The sequence below is a fragment of the Mytilus californianus genome, unplaced genomic scaffold, assembly GCF_021869535.1.
Source record: "Mytilus californianus isolate M0D057914Y unplaced genomic scaffold, xbMytCali1.0.p SCAF_58, whole genome shotgun sequence".
NCBI lineage: Eukaryota > Metazoa > Mollusca > Bivalvia > Mytilida > Mytilidae > Mytilus > Mytilus californianus.
Window position 1 is genome coordinate 1,016,492 of NW_026262710.1, and position 24,063 is coordinate 1,040,554.

A 24,063-nucleotide genomic window follows, 5' to 3' on the forward strand; every position below is an offset into this window, starting at 1 on the left:
AATAAATATTTACTGTCCAATGGAACCTATAAATTTTAACTCATCATAATGACTTGTTTAATCAAATCATTAGTCTATAATTGGTTTGTTTATTCAACAATTGTCTGATGACTGTGAACTAAGGTAATGCCACTCGTAATCACTTAATTCAATCAAATCCTGATTGATTAAAGTTACGTAATCAACAAGGTCTTTATATTTTGATCTTTTGTTTGGTGTTATGTGTTATAATAATTAATTGTATATTTTTTTTCAGGTAACATCAGAGGCTTCTATAACACATTCTTTTTTTTTGTAATATCGAATATAGTCAATATATTTTTTTAAAGTTGACAATATTTTGATAGTTGTGTGTAGATAAAAAAAAACCAAGTTATATGAGTATCCATTATTCTTTATTGCAAGATAATAACAAAATAATTACACTGAATGCACATTTTCACTCTCTAAAATATAATATCATCACTACTATAATATAACAATAAATTCATACACACTAACAAACACACTATCTCTGACACTCACATAAATATATATAACGCTTAAATCATTTACACTAACAGTTACACTGTCACTTACATAATATAAAAGGGGTCACACTTGCAGCACTACAATAACATATACAGTAACTATCATACGCAGTACATATATAATATATAGAACTAACAGCACTATAATTGTTCAATTTGATTAGCTCACCAAGAACAAACGCACTATATATATTATTCTAAACATAAAGAATACTCATGAAGCATTTAATAAATAAATGTTATATAAACATATAGATTGTAGCCGCACTAACATAATACAAGTCATACAGTTCACTCAATGTCAATTAAATCACTCGCTGTCAGTGTCTTCTTCTGGTTCTGGGTCTGGCACAGGAATGTCGTACATGTGTCCGACGGCAAGAAGGAAGAATAAGGTGGTGATGGTACCGTCTTGAAGTTGCTCCCATAGTGAAGAGAGGCGTCCCTGTGACCGTTGATACTTGGTGCATTGCCAACGGGCAAGACTCTGTTCATCTACCAGACGCACCTGCCTCGAAACAGTTTTGGCTTCCTTGATGAGCGCTGGAACCATCTTGTAGAAGTGGGGTTTGTATGTATCAGCTTGGGGATCGGCTTGTACCGTTGTGTATGTAACTATTTGTTATTACACAGGATGAAAGACTTGTTAAGATCACAGTCAATTGAAAGAAAATGCTAATTACTGCTGATTAATGTTGATGTCTGTTGATTGTACTAAATTCTTTTATATACGTTTTTATTATAATTATACTCAATAATCTTGAAAACTTGTAATGAAAACATAATCAACATAGTTGTTTTAAACTCATCTAAAGAAAATATTTGTCAAAGGCCAATTTTTTTTTACCGTACACCTTTTACATTATAATAAAATTCATAAACATTTATGAATTACAATTAATATATATCTTTATTTTTATTCCTTATAAATATATTTTTTTATTGGGCCGGATCGACTTTAAATATGGGCCGGATAGACGTTGGGCCGGATCGACGTGGGACGGATCGACTTGGGCCGGATCGACGTGGGGCCGGATCGACATGAAACCTTTGAAACATACAGCTAATCTAAAAGATCGCCACTTTGTGAAATTGAGCTCCTATAAACATGCAACATATTTGTTTCTTGTTTTGTTTTTAATTGATGATAATGATGGATGGCTGCTTAATGTCCAGTGATATGAATATTTACCCTGCTTTGTACTAGACCGACACAACTTAGCCGGATTTTAACGTGCTAGTTCACAAGGTAATAGTCCGCAGGAAGACATGTCACCGTACCCGGACACATTATTCTGACTCCGAGCCGACCAGTCTTTGCTTTTAATCCTTAATGCCGCGTGCTTAGCAGAGAAGCAGAAAATACCAATTTAAAAGTCTTTGCTTTAATCCGGTAGGGGTTCGAACCCAGGACCTTCCGTATTCGAGGTGAATATGCTACCACGAGACCACCGAAGCGTTTTTTTTTTTTTAATTGAAAATATATATTTAATTAAGTCTAAATGTATTTATTTTAATTCTTTCTTTTCTTTAGTAAAATTTCAAAATACTAATATAACGTGGAAAAAAAGGAAAATTAAGTGAAAATAGGACCAGTCCTCTGAGCAATTCTAGAAGTCTGTTATGCATTTTTTTTTCTGTCCCCCCTTTTCCATCCACTGTTGAGAAAGAAAAAAAATATTGCAGATGTTTACCCCCTCCCACAATTTTCAATCCATTCTTACACCACTGCTCATACCTCCTTTTATTTATGCTTATAACAAAAATATGAAATATTATGAATGAAGGTTTTAAAGTAACGGGAGAAAATACTCATCCTTTAGCAATTTAAAATGTGAAAAATCAAATTGAAATGAAAAAAAACCCAACATTTTTATCGATATTAGTTTCTAAAGCTAATGAAATCCGAACATTACCTGAGTATTTTTTTTCTTTACATGCATAAGGTTTAAAAATACCATTGAATGATCATATTTATCAGATCAGTTCATGTTGTCCAGTACCCTGCTGAAGATTCTGGCCGACGCAATGCATATCAAATGCCAACTCTTATCCATTGACTAAACGAGTTAGAATTGGTCATACATCATACAAGTATATTGCCATGTAATATGTCGTGGTTAAATAAAAATGATATTTTACTGACAATTCATTAAAGGCTCTTTCAAAATGACCAAGAAATAATGTAATTATGATCATCTTGTATGATCCATGATTTTTTAGCAGTTTCTTTTGTCTTGCTCCTTATGATTGTTTGATTGATTGATTTGTGTTTAACGCCACTTTCAGCACTATTGTGTTATTTCGTGGCGGTCAGTTTTTATTGGCGGAGGAAGCCGGAGTGCCCGGAGAGAACCACAGACCTTCGGTAGGAAAACTGACAATCCTAGTCAATTAAGATTGAATTCGAGCTTTGCTCCTTATGAATTTTCTGATGAGTTTTATAGGAATACACGAGGTTGTACTTTGTGATGTCACAGCAAAACAATGACTGTCGTAAATTGTGTCAATTAAATTGTGTCAATGAATACGGACAACAAAATTTCGTAACAGTATCGTATTCTTGTCGTGAAATGTGTCAACGAATACAGACAACAAAATTTCGTAACAGTATCGTATTCTTGTCGTAAAATGTGTCAATGAATACGGACAACAAAATTTCTAAACAGTATCGTATTCTAGGTGATCTTTTCAGGTCATGAACTTTACTTGGAATATTGGTACTATTTATGTCTCCATGTTGATAATTCGGTTGTATGTCCTTTAAAAAGTTAAAAAGGTTTTTGCAGAGAAAAAAAATATTTTAAAACGTCTGTTTGTATATCAAAGATACTTAGTATATGCAATCATAGATTTTTATTAACGGAATACATATACTACAAAACGATTCTCAAATAAGAATTTTAGTAATAAAAAACTCTTAATTTGATGTTTTCATTTTTACGCATAAATAGACAATTATATTATGTTTTAGGACACAGTGTATTTTCAAAGTCAGTGTTATAATAAATTCCCCTAAAAAGAAAACAACCAGTTAAAATACTATCCTTGATGTTGTCTAATATATACACGAATAAACGGAATCATTGCTTGATAAACAAGGTAAGAAGTGCAATGAGGTATACTGTTGTATTCACCCCATCCTATAACTATTTGCTTCGTCAATAAGAAAGTTATTAGTGTTATTAGCCTTTTTGAAATTGTAACAACGTATACTGTATATACCGTACAGTATGCTGCAGTATGCTGTTAGCTTATTCGAAGATGAAATGTCTTTTCGGAAACACTCGCTTTCTTTTTGAATTGTAACAAATCATACTGTATATACTGTACAGTGTGCTGTTAGCTTATTTAAAGATTAAAAGTCTTTTCGGAAACACTCTCATTTGCTGTTTTAGAAAGAACGTGGTACTTGAACAAGAAGAAAGCTGCGGCCATTTTAACAAATTTGGTAGTTTTACATTTTAAAAGGTAGATAGATTAACTACATGTACTGACACCTTGGGTTAATATATAAAAGAGCAATACGCACAATATTAGTCTAGTTTTTGATTAATTTTACGCTGCAAATTATGAGACAAAATTGAAATTTATGAGCAATGCTGTTTGGTTTTTTTTTTTGAAAGAAAACTAGTTGATTTACTGTGTTATCAGGACTTTTGTTTACAATTACCAAACATTTAGATTGAATTTTCGACTGTTCGACATACCTGAGACTACGTTATAGTAGTCTCAGGACATACTAAGGAGATAGTAAAAATGTTGTGAAGGAATGGTAACGATATTTTTTTACTTGTCATGCTTGAAGCAAGAAACAATTTTCGTGATTCCGTTTTATTTTCTTTTATTTCTTCCTGGAAGCACATTATAGAGCCTGAATATTTATTTTAAAGTTCTCAGTGTCTTCTATTCCTCCTGATACTATTATACTGACACGTTAATAGTCCCAGCGATTGCTCCAAATATATTTTATTTTACGATTTATTTACAGCTTGAAAATAGCATGGGTGACCCTCAAAAGCAAGGAATATCATGACCCATCCCAGTCCCCCCCCCCCCCCCCCCCCCCACCACCACCACCACCACCACCACCACCCGGATCCTCGAGTTTTTCTTTGATTTCAAAAAAATAACTTTGAACGATCTCATTTTGAGGAATGTGAACTTTAATAATTAAATTTACAGACTAATGGTATCTGAAATTCAATTAAAAGCCGTTTGGGCTTAAAATGATAAAAAAAATCGAATCAGAATGCAACAAAATTTACTTAAAACGTAATATTCTGTTTATTTTGCCAAACAAACATAGTAATGGTACACTTCCGGTAGGGTAGGGGCGTGTACAATACTGAAACCATCTCGGTGAAAACATGACTTTTCTGGATTTTGACAATAAAAACATAAAAAGGAAAAAGAATCCTAACTACTTATCTCACTTTATTTTTACGACGAAACTGGAACCAAACTATAAGAATAAACTTTCATTCCTAACCTAGTCAATTAGAGATGATGACAAAAATTTAGCAAAGTTTAAATCCTTAAAAATGATTTAAGATCATGGAAATTAATATAAGATAGAACTTGTGGCCTTAATTGTTTAAAGTTATGGATAGGTTGATAGTATTTTAGGTAAAATAGGTATATGCCATACCTAAAGTAAGAGAGGGGGTGAATAAAAAAATTTCACAATTTCGAAAAACAAAAATATATTTAAAGACTTGTACAATTTAGTTTCTAATTAAAAAGTTTTACATTAAACATCAAAGCTATATGACACAAAATAAATGGCTTATAAATTAACAAGCCTACATACTATTATAAATCCAATAGGAATATTTAATAGGAAATTTGTCTGAAAACCCTTACATATATAAATTTAGGTTTTTCTGGTTCTATGGGTCAATAAATCTATAATTATAATTATTATAGTGAACATTTTAGTAAACTTTTTATTTAAAAATTATTTTTTTTAGAAATATACTGAATTGTAAATGATAAAATTTGTTAAAGGGGAGATAATCAGAAGCTTTCATTTAAAGTAGCATTTCATCAGTGCTTTTTTTATTCTTATGAACAGGATTAATAATTAGCACTAATAGTTACTCACACAGAAGAGACAAATAGAGCTAAATATATAAATATATGATTGCAAAATAAATGGAATACAATAGAGTGGCTTACATGTAAAACCCCTTCTGTTATACAACTTTAAATATGACCAGTAAGTGAAAATCAAACAGTAACCAAACAATACAAAAAGAGACAAGTAGAGGTCAACATAAAGTTTTCATAAACATTTTCTACTTATATATACATATATATAAATCTACAGCAAAAAGATGACCTTTATTTATTTTCAGTTTGAAGAGCTTTACTATGTATTGATGTCATGTAACTCTGTCTAGTTTATTTATTACTATTGGTTAGATGGCATTATAGTCTAATTGTATAAAATTGTTTTCTTTTTTTTTTATTAAAGAACATACAGAAATGAATTTTAATTTTAATTGATAAAACTCTGAAAGGGGAGATAAATCAAGAGTTGTTCCATTAGAAGTAGAATTACACCAGTTCTATTAGTAGACAAAAAGTAAAATGATATCATCACAATATTAATTGTATAAAGAATAAAGTGGTTTACCAAGAAATACAAACAAAAAATATATGAGGAATATGTCAATGAGACAGCAACTGAACAATACAAAAAGAGACAAGTAGAGGTCAGTACATGGTCTACAGAGAAATTCAAACTTTTAGATATATATGAAAGTAATTTGTAGCAAAATAAAAGTGACCTACTAATTTACAGTTTGTTTTTTTTTTAGTTTGAAGATATAATAATACTATGCGCTGATGTAGTTGAAGGCTAGGGCAAGTCATACCTATTGGTAAGTAAACATTGTAGTCAAATTGTATAGGAATGTCTACTAGTTTGTTCATAGTGTATTTCATTTGTAAATGATATAATTTTGAAAGGGGAGATATTTAAAAGGTACTTGTTTCATTACAAGTAGCATCATATCAGTGCTTTTATTACACCCCATGCAACGAGTTGCGGAGGGTATAATGTTTTTGACCCGTCCGTCCGTCTGTCCGTCCGTCTGTCTGGCCGTCCATCTGTCCGTCTGTCCGTCCGTCAGTCCTTCAGTCCTATTTCTTGTCATCGCAACTCCTCTCAAACCATACAACAGAATTTCACGAAACCTTTTTAGATAATAAGGACATACTATGTAGTTGTGCATATCGACAGGAAATTACGATTTAATTTTTTTTCTAGGAGTTACGCCCCTTTGAACTTATTTACTTTAATGTACTACTGCAACCTTTTGTCATCGCAACTCCTCTCAAACCACACAACAGAATTTCATGAAACCTTTTCAGATAATAAGGACATACAATGTAGATGTGCATATCGACAGGAAATTACGATTCAATTTTTTTTCCAGGAGTTACGCCCCTTTGAACTTATTTGCCAAATATACTACTGCAACTTTTTGTCATCGCAACTCCTCTCAAACCACACAAGAGAATTTCATGAAACCTTTTCAGATAATAAGGACATACTACGTAGATGTGCATGTCGACAGGAAATTACGATTCAATTTTTTTTCCAGGAGTTACGCCCCTTTGAACTTATTTGCCCAATATACTACTGCAACCTTTTGTCATCGCAACTCCTCTCAAACCACACAACAGAATTTCATGAAACCTTTTCAGATAATAAGGACATACTACGTAGATGTGCATATCGACAGGAAATTACGATTCAATTTTTTTTCCATGAGTTACGCCCCTTTGAACTTATTTGCCCAATATACTACTGCAACCTTTTGTCATCGCAACTCCTCTCAAACCACACAACAGAATTTCATGAAACTGTGTAGATAATAAGGACATACTATGTAGATGTGCATATTGACAGGAAATTATGATTCAATTTTTTTTTCTTACACTTATTTTATTTCTCCAATGAGAATGTGGGGACGTGGGGTATGTGAGCGCGCTCACTAAGGTTCTTTAATTTCCTTTGCAATGTATATGAACATTTTGCCCTAATAGCAACGTTGGTTTAGGCAAAACGTAACATGACATCATTGCACTATAAATTGCATAATGAAATAGTGGTTGACCAAGAATAACAACAAAAAATATGAGGAATATGTCAATGAGACAGCAACCAACCAAATACAAATAGAGACAAGTTGAAGTCAGTGGATAGTCTACAGAAAAAGTTATAACTTATATACATACATATATGAAAATAACAGCAACTGAATGTGACCTTTATAATTTACTGAATGATATTTTAGATTGAAGATGGTTTACTGTGAACTCATGTGATCCAAGGTCCAGTTAATTTAATACTACATGTATTGGTAAGTAAGCACTAAAGTAACTATTTGCTTATTTATTTTATCCAATAAAATTGGGAAATGTTTTTTAATTGTAATTAAATTATAAAATTATGAAAGGGGAGGTAATCAAGCACTTTTTAAATAGGATTTACATTTTGCACTAGGAGCAATATTTTTTTGATATGGTACAAGGGAGTGCTCTTATAAAAGGAGAAAGATATAGAAAATAAAAATACATACATTTGAAATATACAATTGGTTTTAGTATCTGAAAATGAATGTGACCTTAATAATTCAATTATATTTTCAGTTTGAAGAGCTAATAACTACTGTGTACTGATGTCATGTGTTTCAAGGCCCAGTTAAGTTATTATTACATTTGTATTGGTAAGTTGCGGCATTGAAGTCAAATATATAGGAACTTTTATTTATTCATTTAATCAAACAAAATTCAGGAATAAATTTTAATTTTGATTGATAAAACTCTGAAAGGGGAGATAATCAAGAGTTGTTCCATTAGAAGTAGCATTACACCAGTTCTTTTAGTTCTTTTGAAAACAAAATAAACATTTTTGGCTAAGTATCTTTTGTCACATGGTAGAAAAAAAGTAAAAGGATATCATTACAATATTAATTGCATAAAAATATTTTAGACCACTGTGGTTTATCAAGAAATACAAACAAAAAATATATGAGGAATATGTCAATGAGACAGCAACTGAACAATACTAAAAGAGACAAGAAGAGGTCAGTATAAAGTCTACAGAGAAAATTCAAACTTTTAATTGCTTAAAGAATATAGTGGTTTTCCAAGAAATGCAAACAAAAAATATATGAGGAATATGTCAATGAGTCAGTAACTGAACAATACAAGAGACAAGTAGAGGTTAGTAGATGGTCTACAGTGAAAGTTAAAACTTATATATATATGTATATATAGAAGTCTATAAAAAGGACCAACCAGCAAATTTACTATGTACATATATGTATACATATATATATATTGTTGGTGATGTTGTACCCTTTTCGACTGGTTATATATTATATTTTGTAGTGTACTGTATCATAATTATATGATCCATCGTTCTGTAAGATTTATTGTTGGCTATTATTCAGTCATTTTATATATATATATCATATATGAAAATAACAGCAACTGAATGTGACCTTTATAATTTACTGAATGATATTTTAGATTGAAGATAGTTTACTGTGAACTCATGTGATCAAAGGTCCAGTTAATTTAATACTACATGTATTGGTAAGTAAGCACTAAAGTAACTATTTGCTTATTTATTTTATCCAATAAAATTGGGAAATGTTTTTTAATTGTAATTAAATTATAAAATTATGGAAGGGGAGGTAATCAAGCACTTTTTAAATAGGATTTACATTTTGCACTAGGAGCAACATATTTTTGATATGGTACCAGATAGTGCTCTTTTTGGAGGAAGATACAGAAAATACATACATGTGACATATACTATTGGTGTCGGTATCTGATTCCACATGGCACTTGTTAATCATTGGCAATATCTATAATGTGGAAAACAAAAGGGTTGGACTGATGTAATTTTTAATCAACACCATTGTCCTATATAAGTTATGTATAAGTCAAATTCTTTGATTTGTCGTGTTTACGTCATGAAGGCTAACAAAATGGACCTTGTTATTTTAGTATTATAGATATATATATAAGTGTGTCTAAACCTGTGACAACTTTATGACAGACATTCTCTGTTGGATTATCTGTGGTTATACAGCGCTAACACCATAATATATATATATCATCGTCTCATAGGTTTTATATATATATAGGTTTATATTAAGAATGCATTATGACGTCACGATTTCCATTGAAAAAGCATGCATAGTTCGAAAACATATGACTACGAAAACATATGATATGACCATATGTATGAAAGGCAAACAATGATAGTGACCTTAAGAATTTGATATATTTTCAGTACGAAGATTTATAACCAAGTACTGATGTAATTAAAGGTCCATTCAATTTATATTGTAAGTAAACATTTTAGTCAAAATGTTTAGATATGATAATTTAATACAACCTTCTATAATGTATAATGAAATAAAATTCAGAAATATATCAAATCTTTTAAGAATACTTATTAAATTTATTTTATCAATGAAAATTCAGAAATATATTTTAATTGTAAATGGTAAAATTTTGAAAGGGGAGATAATCAAGCATAAGTTGTTTATTCTTAGTAGCATTACACCACTGCTTTTTTCACATTTTGAACTTAGCAACTTTTGGACTGAGTAACATTTATGAACACAACGAATTGCCTAAAAAACAGAGGAATATGTCAATGAGACAGCAATCAAACAATACAAAAAGAAACTGATATTTTTAGATATAATATATATTCTATAAATACAAATTGATAATTTAATTGTACTTTTAGTTTGATGATTTTTAATTATTTATTTTTTAGATGTCTCATATAAAGAAAAGAAAGGTGCCATGCACTTTTGTAGTCCATCAAAATGGGAAAAAGAAAACAATAACTAAGTCTTACAAACCTTTATCATCGATTGATAAAACTGCTGGTGCCAAAAATGATAAAGATGAAACTATAAATGCACAGGTGATGAACAATGAACCAGAAAGAAATGGCGATGTACAGCTGAACAATGAGCATAAAACACCTTTCACAGTTGACCCTAAAAATAGTATGTGAAGTGTAATTATTTTAAAGTGGCATTTATGATCTCCTTAAAGTAGAATTATGGGTTATAAGATGAATAAAGAGGTGTGCCATGAGTGCATTATACGCCCTTCATTTTTTCAATGAAAAAATGTCCATAATTCATCAATATCATACCAGAAATGTATTAAAAAATAAAGGAAGCTTATCTTAACAGATATAAACCATTCACAAAAGTTTCAAGTTTCAAAGGTTTAAGCCTTTTTTGAGTGATTCTCAGACATGTTGATTACAGACGGACAGACAAACAACAATATACAATAAAACGAATGTTCTGTAAACGGGCTTATAAAATTGAATTTTTTAAGCCCGAAAGTTTGATAATTCTGCATATTCTGTCATCATAATTTTATTGGTATTTTTTTAAAGGTGCAAATGTGTTAACATCATTGATGAAGGTGACTGTAAAATATGTGTTGTAATTATTTATTAAGTATAAATATCATGCAAAAGATTGTATAATTAGAATTTAATTTTGATATTTTTAGGTTGTTTTTTATACTTACAGTACCAAATACTTTAGTACTTTTTTTTAAGAATATGCTAAAGCCAAGTTCCAACGTTTAAACCATTGGTCAGAATTATGCAAGAAGCTGGTGTCTGCAGCAAAAGAAAAAGAAGCAGTAGTCGATTTTAAATGCCAGGATTGTGGAATGGAAAACCTTGATCTCTACCGATGCATAGATTGTATATCTTGGCCAGTTATATGTGAAAGTTGTCTGGAAATTAGGCATCAATTTCCACATTTACATGTTTTTGAGAATTGGATGGTAAGATTTTCCCCTTTTTTAGCTCACCTGACCTGAAAGGTCAAGTGAGCTTTTCTCATCACTTGGCGTCCGTCGTCCGTCGTCCGTAAACTTTTACAAAAATCTTCTCCTCTGAAACTACTGGGCCAAATTTGACCAAACTTGGCCACAATCATCATTGGGGTATCTAGTTTAAAAAATGTGTCCGATGACCCGGCCAACCAACCAAGATGGCCGCCATGGCTAAAAATAGAACATAGGGGTAAAATGTAGATTTTGGCTTATATCTCTGAAACCAAAGCATTTAGATCAAATCTGACATGGGGTAAAATTGTTTATCAGGTCAAGATCTATCTGCCCTGAAATTTTCAGAAGAATCGGACAACCCGTTGTTGGGTTGCTGCCCCTGAATTGGTAATTTTAAGGAAATTTTGCCGTTTTTGGTTATTATCTTGAACATTATTATAGATAGAGATAAACTGTAAACAGCAATAATGTTCAGCAAAGTAAGATCTACAAATAAGTCAACTTGACCAAAATGGTCATTTGACCCCTTAAGGAGTTATTGCCCTTTATAGTCAATTTTTAACCATTTTTCGTAAATTTTTGTAATCTTTTACAAAAATCTTCTCCTCTGAAACTACTAAGACAAATTTAACCAAACTTGTCCACAATCATCATTAGGGTATTTAGTTTAAAAAATGTGTCCGATGACCCCGCCCGCGAACCAAGATGGCCGACATGGCTAAAAAATAGTACATAGGGTAAAATGCAGTTTTTGGCTCATATCTCTGAAACCAAAACATTTAGAGCAAATCTGATGAGGATAAAATTGTTCATTAGGTCAAGATCTATCTGCCCTGAAATTTTCAGACCAATCAGGCAACCTGTTGTTGTGTTGCTGCCCCTGAATTGGTAATTTTAAGGAAATTTTGCCATTTTTGGTTATTATCTTGAACATTATTATAGATAGAGATAAACTGTAAACAGCAATAATGTTCAGCAAAGTAAGATCTACAAATAAGTCAACATGACCAAAATGGTCAGTTGACCCCTTAAGGAGTTATTGCCCTTTATAGTCAATTTTTAACCATTTTTCGTAATTTTTTGTAATTTTTTACAAAAATCTTCTCCGGTGAAACTACTAAGACAAGTTTAACCAAACTTGTCCACAATCATCATTAGGGTATTTAGTTTAAAAAATGTGTCCGATGACCCCGCCCGCAAACCAAGATGGCTGACATGGCTAAAAAATAGTACATAGGGTAAAATGCAGTTTTTGGCTCATATCTCTGAAACCAAAGCATTTAGAGCAAATCTGATGAGGATAAAATTGTTCATTAGGTCAAGATCTATCTGCCCTGAAATTTTCAGACCAATCAGGCAACCAGTTGTTGGGTTGCTGCCCCTGAATTGGTAATTTTAAGAAAATTTTGCAGCTTTTGGTTATTATCTTGAATATTGTTATAGATAGAGATAAACTGTTAACAGCAATAATGTACAGCAAAGTTAGATCTACAAATAAGGCAACATGACCAAAATTGTCAATTGACCCCTTAAGGAGTTATTGCCCTTTATAGTCAATTTTTTACAATTTTCATAAATTTTGTAAATTTTTACAAAGTATTTTCCACTGTAACTACCGGGCCAAGTTCATTATAGATAGAGATAATAGTAAGGAGCAAGAATGTTCAGTAAAGTAAGATCTACAAACACATCACCATCACCAAAACACAATTTTGTCATGAATCCATCTGTGTCCTTTGTTTAATATGCACATAGACCAAGGTGAGCGACACAGGCTCTTTAGAGCCTCTAGTTTAAAGAAAAACCATGTAAAATTAACTTGTAATTTAGTAAAGCAGATCTTTTCAGTAAGAATTTCTGAAATTAATAAAAATGTACGTGTGATGACAGCCCGCCTTCTTAATAAAGCATGAAGATACATGCAGATAATTGCTTTATGAAATATTTATCATAGACCAGGTTGTTTTTATGGTTTCATGTATTGATTTTTGTTATAAATGTATAAAATTAAAAATAGGTGTTGATTGATCATATTATTTCTGTTTTGTTTAATTATTACATTTTTTGTGGAAATTGGCCATGCTTGGTTTAATTTATTTGAGGCATGATATCTGGATGTATTTTCTTTTTGTTGTCAATGTTTGTTATTTGGTTGGGGTCTCTTTCACCCCAATGTCTCTTCTTATTCATACTTATTGGCAGTTTTATATAATATTTTTAGCTCACCTGGCCCAAAGGGCCAAGTGAGCTTTTCTCATCACTTGGCGTCCGTCGTCGTCTTCGTCGTCGTCCGTCGTCGTTAACTTTTACAAAAATCTTCTCCTCTGAAACTACTTGGCCAAATTTAACCAAACTTGGCCACAATCATCATTAGGGTATCTAGTTTAAAAAATGTGTCCTGTGACCCGGCCAACCAACCAAGATGGCCACCATGGCTAAAAATAGAACAAAGGGGTAAAATGTAGATTTTGGCTTATATCTCTGAAACCAAAGCCTTTAGAGCAAATCTGCGGGGATAAAATTGTTTTTCAGGTCAAGATCTATCTGCCCTGAAATTTTCAGATGAATCGGACAACACGTTGTTGGGTTGCTGCCCCGGAATTGGTAATTTTAAGGAAATTTTGACGTTTTTGGTTATTATCTTGAATATTATTATAGATAGAGATAAACTGTAAACAGCAATAATGTTCAGCAAAGTAAGATCTACAAATAAGTCACCTTGACCAAAATGATCAGTTGACCCCTTAAGGAGTTATTGCCCTTTATAGTAAATTTTCAACCATTTTTCGTAAATTTGTAATCTTTTACAAAAATCTTCTCCTCTGAAACTACTATGACAAATTTAACCAAACTTGTCCACAATCATCATTAGGGTATCTAGTTTAAAAAATGTGTCCGATGACCCCGCCCGCGAACTAAGATGGCCGACTCTGAAACCAAAGCATTTAGAGCAAATCTGACGCAGATAAAATTGTTCATTAGGTCAAGATCTATCTGCACAAATTGCGGCAGGGGGTTTGGGGGCCGCTCAAGGTCCAGGGAAGTGCCCTGGTATGGGGTTCAGGGGGACCAAGCCCCCCGACGGAAAACGGGTTTCAGCATTTCAGTTGCCAAATTTTATGACAAAAAAACATGAAAACTAGTCATTTTATCATGATAATATACATGTCCCGTTTGAATGGTTTTACACTAGTAATTTTTGGGGGCCCTTTATAGCTTGCTGTTCGGTGTGAGCCAATGCTCCGTGTTGAAGGCCGTACCTTGACCTATAATGGTTTACTTTTATAAATTGTTACTTGGATGGAGAGTTGTCTCATTGGCACTCATACCACATCTTCCTATATCTATGAAAAAAATTTCGAAGAAATTATAATATACATAATTTTACAATTATATCTGACTGATGAATTAGCCGGCAGTACAATCGGAAATATATTAAAAATAAATATTTACAATATGCATTGCCCAGCGTGGATAAGAGTAGCCCTTTATTAAGCAGCACAACCTGTTTATAGTATTTTCATAGCTATTCCTTTCTGATTGAGGATAATTGGTATATATACGTCAATTGATAGTACATATTGACTATCCTTCATTTAAAAGAAACCTTCACCGTCCCCTGGCTACACAAACACATACACACACAGTCGATGCCTCATGCAGAAGTTCTGTTCTGTTCATACTATCGAAATAAATTCAAGAAATTCATATTTCCTTATATCCTGTACTATAAAATCCCTACCTGCTTAGGAATTTGAATAATTATGGTCATTACACGTAGATATGAGAGTACTCAAAGTTACTGAAAGCTAGTTGATTGATTGATTGATTGATTGTTAAACGTCCAGTTGCAAATAGTTCATGCATGTTCAGGACAAAAACAAATTTACAATAAATACAACAGGTAGCTAGGTCCTGTAATAGGGATCGTCCAGGACGAAGGTCTGGAAAATTGGAAACGCCATGCATTGGAAAATGAGGGTTTATTGGATAGAAACAGAAATTGTGCCTTTCAGTAAACCTACGAACCCCTCAAAGAGTTGTTGCAAGTTTCTTAACGTGCAGAGAGCGTGGCATTCTCTCTACACTAGGTATCGGATTTAACGTCCCCATTCTGACCAGACGTGACTGTGTATTTATACATCCTGCACAGAACGAACGAACGCCCAACTTTGGCAAGAGTTTTATTGTAGATCGGATGAAGAACAAGTGGAAAGCTAGTTGAAAGCCAACAACAACTAATTAAAAAAAATCATGTGTCTAAGTTCAGGTTCATTCCAGTATTTGTTGATAGAAGTGAAATGATCTGAACCAAAGTTCTAGTTTATAGTTTCTATATAAGGGGGAATATAATGACATACAATTCTATCCAATACTCCATTCACTAAGGATGATAGACTAGTGTACACATGACATTCGATTATTAAAGAGTTTTGACGACTTCACTAGCGTGCATCTACAGATAACGTTGTTTTGTTTTTTTTTAATAAAAAAAAATTGTGAAAAACTTATGTGTAGGCACCTGCCTAAAGTGCCTAACGGCAGCTACGCCACTGCGCAGGCATTGGACATTAAGCAATCAACGATCAATCAATGCAAAATTTTATGATGATTGCAGACAAGCTCTATTTTCCTAATATATATATATATATATAAACTAAAATAATGCAGAAAAAACTGTAATCAAACCTGTAAGTACTTCAACACCATGCTCCTCTACAGCATCACTGGAAACAGCATGGGCTAATGTGTCTGAAACACCTGAAATGGAAAGAGTAAACACTTGTACCTAAATGTAAGTATTATCTTTTTTATAGTGTTTTCAATACAGTTTTTGTACTAAATCATGCAATCTTTCAAAAAAAAAAATATAGGATTTCCTCTTTTCTTGCAGAATGAATTAATATACCATACATAATCGGTTTAGATTTTAACAAATGTAAATAAAACACATAAATAATCAAAACCGAAAAAAAGATCGTACAGTGTATTTTTTTTTTTACATCATTCATCACATCCTTAGTACAAATGGTGGATAAAAAAAACTAACCTATAGTAATATCTATAGCATCGGCTACTTCCTCCATGGGTACTTCTCTCAGTTCTATATAAAATAAATATAATTCTGCTATACAAGCGTAATGTGTTAGTGTATATGTATATGTATTGGTATATGGCGCGGAATCAGGGTCAAAAATATTTATTTACGTATATACATAATTATTTCTGTTTATACAGAAATAATTACGTATATACGTAAATCGAATTCCGTATATACAATTATGTATATACGTAAATAATTACGTATGTGAAGAAATATTTTTGTATATACGGAATTCGATTTACGTATATATGGAATTCTTTGTGTATATACGTTAATATTTTTGTATACTAGACATTAATACAGCCTGCCAATGAAATTCATTGTTATAACATATTTCTGTATATACGTTATTCGATTTCTGTCTTTACGGAATTATTTCTGTATGTACGTAATTCGATTTCTGTGTATACGGAATTATTTCTGTTTATACGTAATTCGATTTCTGTGTATACGGATACGTAATTCGATTAACGAATATACGTAATTATTTTTGTATATACGTAAATCGAAATATGTATATACGTAAATAAGTATTTTTGACCTTCATTCCGCGCCATATTATGAACTCAAGCCGTATAAACATTTTGAAAATAAGAATATGAAATATATGTAGCGTATTCTATACATTCATGGACTCTGAAATATTGTGAAGTTAATACATTGTACAGGTTATCATTTACAATCGTGACTCGTGTGTATGTATATAAAATTGAATATTATGTAAATATCATTATGATATTGTATGTACTTTATTAATATGTTATAACGTAAAGTTGTTACTGCATATTTAGAGACTTTGATATGTGTTTGTGTTATTTCGTTTGTATATCTTTACAATTCATAAAACTCATATTTTCATATGCATACAAAACCACCGAGAAAACACAAATTCATCATTGATAATTTAATCTAATCAAAAGCTTTAACTTGAAGTGGATAACATAATAGATCTCATACATTGTACAAACTTTGGATCAAAATACCAACCTAAAGGAATAGCTGGAGCATCCGTGACATCCGTAATATTTCCATTTTCTAATTCTGTAAATATAAAATTACTCAAGCTTAAAATAAAATCAGTGATATTTTATTTCAGCACATGCATTATAAACGTTTTGAAAAATAGAAATATATTCATCTTTATGATGGATTTCGGTTGATTGAGGTAGATATAGATGTTTAGGAAAAAAATTTATGAACCAATTGGCAAAACATAGAACTTAATATATTGTTTTTCTGAATCTAAAAATCATCCGATGGCCTGCTTGTTTCAAGATGTTCGAAAAATACGAATTACTTGTACAAACCTTATTTACATATATTATACAAGATTTACAGATAGTCAAACAGAAAGTTACACGACAAAAAGTCACAGACAAAAAGTCACGGACAAATAGTCACAGACAAAAAGTATCAGGACAAAAAGGCACAGGACAAAAAGTCACAGGACAAAAAGTCACAATACCGTTTTGTTATTATTTTTCATTGAACAAGAAAACACTCATTTTATAAATATTTGTTTGTTTTTTTTTTTTTTAAATATAATATATATCACAACTTTGTTATTAAAAGTTATTCAATAAATATCAATAATGATTAAAAAATTGTTATGAAAACAAAATGTCAAAAAAAATCCTTTGGATAATTAAAATTTAAAAAATACCATACATAATCGGTTTAGATTTTAACAAATGTAAATAAAACACATAAATAATCAAAACCGAAAAAAAGATCGTACAGTGTATTTTTTTTTTTTTTTTTTATTCATCACATCCTTAGTACAAATGGTGGATAAAAAAAAACTAACCTATAGTAATATCTATAGCATCGGCTACTTCCTCCATGGGTACTTCTCTCAGTTCTATATAAAATAAATATAATTCTGCTATACAAGCGTAATGTGTGAGTGTATATGTATATGTATTGGTATATGGCGCGGAATCAGAGTCAAAAATATTTATTTACGTATATACATAATTATTTCTGTTTATACAGAAATAATTACGTATATACGTAAATCGAATTCCGTATATACAATTATGTATATACGTAAATAATTACGTATGTAAAGAAATATTTTTGTATATACGGAATTCTTCGTGTATATACGTTAATATTTTTGTATACTAGACATTAATACAACCTGCCAATGAAATTCATTGTTATAACATATTTCTGTATATACGTAATTCGATTTCTGTCTTTACGGAATTATTTCTGTATGTACGTAATTCGATTTCTGTGTATACGGAATTATTTCTGTTTATACGTAATTCGATTTCTGTGTATACGGAATTAATTCTGTATATAAGTAATTCGATTAACGAATATACGTAATTATTTTTGTATATACGTAAATCGAATTATGTATTTACGTAAATAAGTATTTTTGACCTTCATTCCGCGCCATATTATGAACTCAAGCCGTATAAACATTTTGAAAATAAGAATATGAAATATATGTAGCGTATTCTATACATTCATGGACTCTGAAATATTGTGAAGTTAATACATTGTACAGGTTATCATTTACAATCGTGACTCGTGTGTATGTATATAAAATTGAATATTATGTAAATATCATTATGATATTGTATGTACTTTATTAATATGTTATAACGTAAAGTTGTTACTGCATATTTAGAGACTTTGATATGTGTTTGTGTTATTTCGTTTGTATATCTTTACAATTCATAAAACTCATATTTTCATATGCATACAAAACCACCGAGAAAACACAAATTCATCATTGATAATTTAATCAAATCAAAAGCTTTAACTTGAAGTGGATAACATAATAAATCTCATACATTGTACAAACTTTGGATCAAAATACCAACCTAAAGGAATAGCTGGAGCATCCGTGACATCCGTAATATTTCCATTTTCTAATTCTGTAAATATAAAATTACTCAAGCTTAAATTAAAATCAGTGATCTTTTATTTCAGCACATGCATTATAAACGTTTTGAAAAATAGAAATATATTCATCTTTATGATGGATTTCGGTTGATTGAGGTAGATATAGATGTTTAGGAAAAAAATTTATGAACCAATTGGCAAAACATAGAACTTAATATATTGTTTTTCTGAATCTAAAAATCATCCGATGGCCTGCTTGTTTCAAGATGTTCGAAAAATACGAATTACTTGTACAAACCTTATTTACATATATTATACAAGATTTACAGATAGTCAAACAGAAAGTTACACGACAAAAAGTCACAGACAAAAAGTCACGGACAAATAGTCACAGACAAAAAGTATCAGGACAAAAAGGCACAGGACAAAAAGTCACAGGACAAAAAGTCACAATACCGTTTTGTTATTATTTTTCATTGAACAAGAAAACACTCATTTTATAAATATTTGTTTGTTTTTTTTTTTTTAAATATAATATATATCACAACTTTGTTATTAAAAGTTATTCAATAAATATCAATAATGATTAAAAAATTGTTATGAAAACAAAATGTCAAAAAAAATCCTTTGGATAATTAAAATTTAAAAAATACCATACATAATCGGTTTAGATTTTAACAAATGTAAATAAAACACATAAATAATCAAAACCGAAAAAAAGATCGTACAGTGTATTTTTTATTTTTTTTTTTTATTCATCACATCCTTAGTACAAATGGTGGATAAAAAAAACTAACCTATAGTAATATCTATAGCATCGGCTACTTCCTCCATGGGTACTTCTCTCAGTTCTATATAAAATAAATATAATTCTGCTATACAAGCGTAATGTGTGAGTGTATATGTATATGTATTGGTATATGGCGCGGAATCAGGGTCAAAAATATTTATTTACGTATATACATAATTATTTCTGATTATACAGAAATAATTACGTATATACGTAAATCGAATTCCGTATATACAATTATGTATATACGTAAATAATTACGTATGTAAAGAAATATTTTTGTATATACGGAATTCTTCGTGTATATACGTTAATATTTTTGTATACTAGACATTAATACAACCTGCCAATGAAATTCATTGTTATAACATATTTCTGTATATACGTAATTCGATTTCTGTCTTTACGGAATTATTTCTGTATGTACGTAATTCGATTTCTGTGTATACGGAATTATTTCTGTTTATACGTAATTCGATTTCTGTGTATACGGAATTAATTCTGTATATAAGTAATTCGATTAACGAATATACGTAATTATTTTTGTATATACGTAAATCGAATTATGTATATACGTAAATAAGTATTTTTGACCTTCATTCCGCGCCATATTATGAACTCAAGCCGTATAAACATTTTGAAAATAAGAATATGAAATATATGTAGCGTATTCTATACATTCATGGACTCTGAAATATTGTGAAGTTAATACATTGTACAGGTTATCATTTACAATCGTGACTCGTGTGTATGTATATAAAATTGAATATTGTGTAAATATCATTATGATATTGTATGTACTTTATTAATATGTTATAACGTAAAGTTGTTACTGCATATTTAGAGACTTTGATATGTGTTTGTGTTATTTCGTTTGTATATCTTTACAATTCATAAAACTCATATTTTCATATGCATACAAAACCACCGAGAAAACACAAATTCATCATTGATAATTTAATCAAATCAAAAGCTTTAACTTGAAGTGGATAACATAATAAATCTCATACATTGTACAAACTTTGGATCAAAATACCAACCTAAAGGAATAGCTGGAGCATCCGTGACATCCGTAATATTTCCATTTTCTAATTCTGTAAATATAAAAATGTAAAAAAAAATCCTTTGAATAATTAAAATTTAAAAAAATTTCATTTATCAAGGCTTATGAACAATTTCCTACAATTAAAAGTGAATACATGTCCTGTGACTTTCTGTCCGTTTACCTATTTACATACCCTTGGATGATGTTGCAGATGAGGCAAGTGTGGAAGCTGGTGTCACGTTTCTTCAAGAGATTATTAAAATTATTGCAATTTATATTAACAATTATTTTGAACTCAGAAAACTATCAAAATAGTACAGATATGTTTGTATGTAACCCATTGAGAATATTTGCCTGTTAATATTAAATATAATTGACTAATATTTTTACTAATATGTGTATGGCTCTGATCTGGCTGTGGTTTAACATCTTACAATTGAGATGATTATATTCATATTTATATATGATTTATATCAACATTATTGTGTCAATTATCAAAATCATTGTAATACATGTTTTTGCTCGTCATGGGCCCTTTAATTGGAATAAAAATATCTTATCTTATCTTATCTTATAAACGGTTTCTTTACAAATATTTGCATTATCAGAACTCACAATTGATCGACACTGGAACAAAATAAGCAGGATAAAGCTTGATACCCTTGCTATGACTATCGATAGATGCTTCATATTCCTAGCACTTGTTATGGTATTTTCAAGGAGCATTTGAAAGTGTCTGCACTAAATGTTTGACTCAACTCATTTATATTGTTATTTCAAATCTTTTGTTCTAGCACTAAAATCAGCATAGACAATCGTTGTAAATTGAGAAAAATCTAAAACTTAAAATGCAATTCAAGTTTCTAAATAAAAAATATTCGTGGCTTCATAATATTAAATGTGTGACTACTTCTACATGTTCTACGGGTAATACATACACAAATTTGATGGATTCTTTCTGGCTTATGATTTGCCTAAGAGTAGACAAACCATAAGAATTAGGGTCTTTGAAAATAACACCATCAGGCAGACCCTCCATTCTATATGAGTTGTTTTTAATGATATTCCCATAGGGTACTGCCTGATTCTTCAAACTGACAGATGCTGAAAAGAGATATGTCACCACATAAATCTGCAAGAAGGAGTAGTATTAATTAACCTCAGTTTATCAAAAAATCGCTACAATAAGCCAATTCTTATTTTAAGATGTCACAATCAGAATTTTAAAGATGAAAATACTACATAGACAGCCACAAGACAATATTTTTTTTAACTTGATATATGTAAACATGTTACTTTTATTATTCTTCCCTTGGTTTACTTATTTTGTATTTACATTGTGTCATAGGTCAAATTTATTTGTTCAGTGTATGTTCAATGGTGTTGATATGTCTTTTGATTGAGTTAAGCTATTTCAGTTGATATTTTATAGTGTGTCTTTCTATGTTGTGATGTTACACTATTGTTTCAGAAAAAGGGTGAAGGTTTGGTACCATTAAAACGTTTAAACCCGCTGCATTTGTTTGCACCTGTCCTAAGTCAGGAATCTGATGTTCAGTAGTTGTCGTTTGTTGATGTGGTTCGTAAGTGTTTCTCGTTTCTCGTTTTTTATATAGATTAGACCGTTGGTTTTCCCGTTTGAATGGTTTTACACTAGTAATTTTTGGGGCCCTTTATAGCTTACTGTTCGGTGTGAGCCAAGGCTCCGTGTTGAAGACCGTACTGTGACCTATAATGGTTTACTTTTATATATTTTGACTTGGATGGAGAGTTGTCTCATTGTCACTCATACCACATCTTCTTATATCTATGTAAACATATATTTAATAACCAGTAATCAGCATTTACTTTAACATTCAATTGATCGATATGTCTGCAGCGTTTTGTAAATCTAGTACATATTGTAGTTTGCCTGCTGCGTCTGTCTTTTTATTATTCTTTCGTAAACATAGGCTGTCTGTTCCGCCTAAGAGAAGTTCCCCTTATCAGTTAAGGGCAATAATTCCAAAAAGGAATTATCCAATCGTTTCTCATAAATCAACATGTTTGTTGACCATCCAAAGATATACGGCATTTTTATCATTTAATAAACACTCTTAATCTGATATATTCTACTGTTTTAGTTTCTAAACTATACATTATATAGAAATTGTGATAAAAAAAAGTACTCATAATTTACAGCGTGTTTGATATGAACAAGTTGATTAACATTTTCGCAAAATAAAATATTTCGAATGTATTCCTTACGTGTTCTTAAAATTATAAAAAAAAATTGTTCATACACTGTGCTTACTTTAGGGAAAAGACATAAACGCCCATCCCAAATTACAGTGTAGCTTTTACACATTATTTTTTTTAAGTGAGAAGGGATAATTTTTGCTATAAGATCAACTGGTAAATAAAGGACTTTTTAAAAATCATTTAGAAAATTAAGTTGTCCCTAAGATGTTTTTTTTTAAGTTTGCATGTTTCTTTTATTTCGTTTTTTTTTCGACATATTTTAATAGACTTACCCCAACACGAATTGAAAATTTTTCTAACTTTTTCAGTTAGTTCTTTTTTGGTCTCTTTGCATGTTATACTATCTCCAACATACACAATGTGTCCTTAAAAATATAGTAAAACAAATATAAAACATTTTCGAGTAAACTTCCCTTCATCTTTTCATTTATTGTTGCATTACCAAATGTGAGTTATTGCAGCTTCTTTATATGCAACGAGCGACTTGACGGGTTCCAATATTGAAGCACGAATTGCTTATTCATCTGGAACATATATTCACCTCCTAATTTGAAGTCAACATTCGAATTTCTCACTCTTTTTTATTCTGTAAAGTGTTATATTTCTGCTTAATCTTTTTCGTCAT

General features: G+C 30.8%; 1 protein-coding gene and 1 long non-coding RNA gene across 2 annotated transcripts; one reads left to right on the forward strand and one right to left on the reverse strand.

Annotated features, from left to right (window-relative positions):
• Positions 1–3,863: 3,863 nt before the first annotated feature.
• LOC127704117 (uncharacterized) lies at positions 3,864–9,909 on the forward strand. Its single transcript, XR_007983145.1, has 4 exons — positions 3,864–4,001; positions 6,356–6,418; positions 9,081–9,146; positions 9,853–9,909. It is a non-coding gene; the product is annotated as an uncharacterized LOC127704117 (long non-coding RNA).
• A 6,144-nt stretch (positions 9,910–16,053) lies between these two features.
• LOC127704123 (general transcription factor II-I repeat domain-containing protein 1-like) lies at positions 16,054–22,296 on the reverse strand. Its single transcript, XM_052208020.1, has 9 exons — positions 22,136–22,296; positions 21,391–21,440; positions 21,193–21,246; positions 20,160–20,213; positions 19,341–19,394; positions 18,308–18,361; positions 17,488–17,541; positions 16,447–16,500; positions 16,054–16,157 (listed from the first exon to the last, which is right to left on the reverse strand). Exons 1-9 carry the CDS (start codon positions 22,234–22,236, stop codon positions 16,054–16,056), a joined length of 579 nt encoding a protein of 192 aa, XP_052063980.1. The 5' UTR covers positions 22,237–22,296.
• Between the last annotated feature and the right edge of the window lie 1,767 nt (positions 22,297–24,063).

Bases quoted from the DNA above. Each gene is read 5' to 3' on its own strand.
- LOC127704123 (XM_052208020.1), bottom strand. From the start codon at position 22,236: ATGGAGGGTCTGCCTGATGGTGTTATTTTCAAAGACCCTAATTCTTAT. The intron at 18,362-19,340 runs GTTGGTATTTTG...TATTTTATATAG, and splicing joins TGCTCCAGCTATTCCTTTAG to AACTGAGAGAAGTACCCATG. The intron at 17,542-18,307 runs GTTAGTTTTTTT...TTATATTTACAG, and splicing joins TGCTATAGATATTACTATAG to AATTAGAAAATGGAAATATT.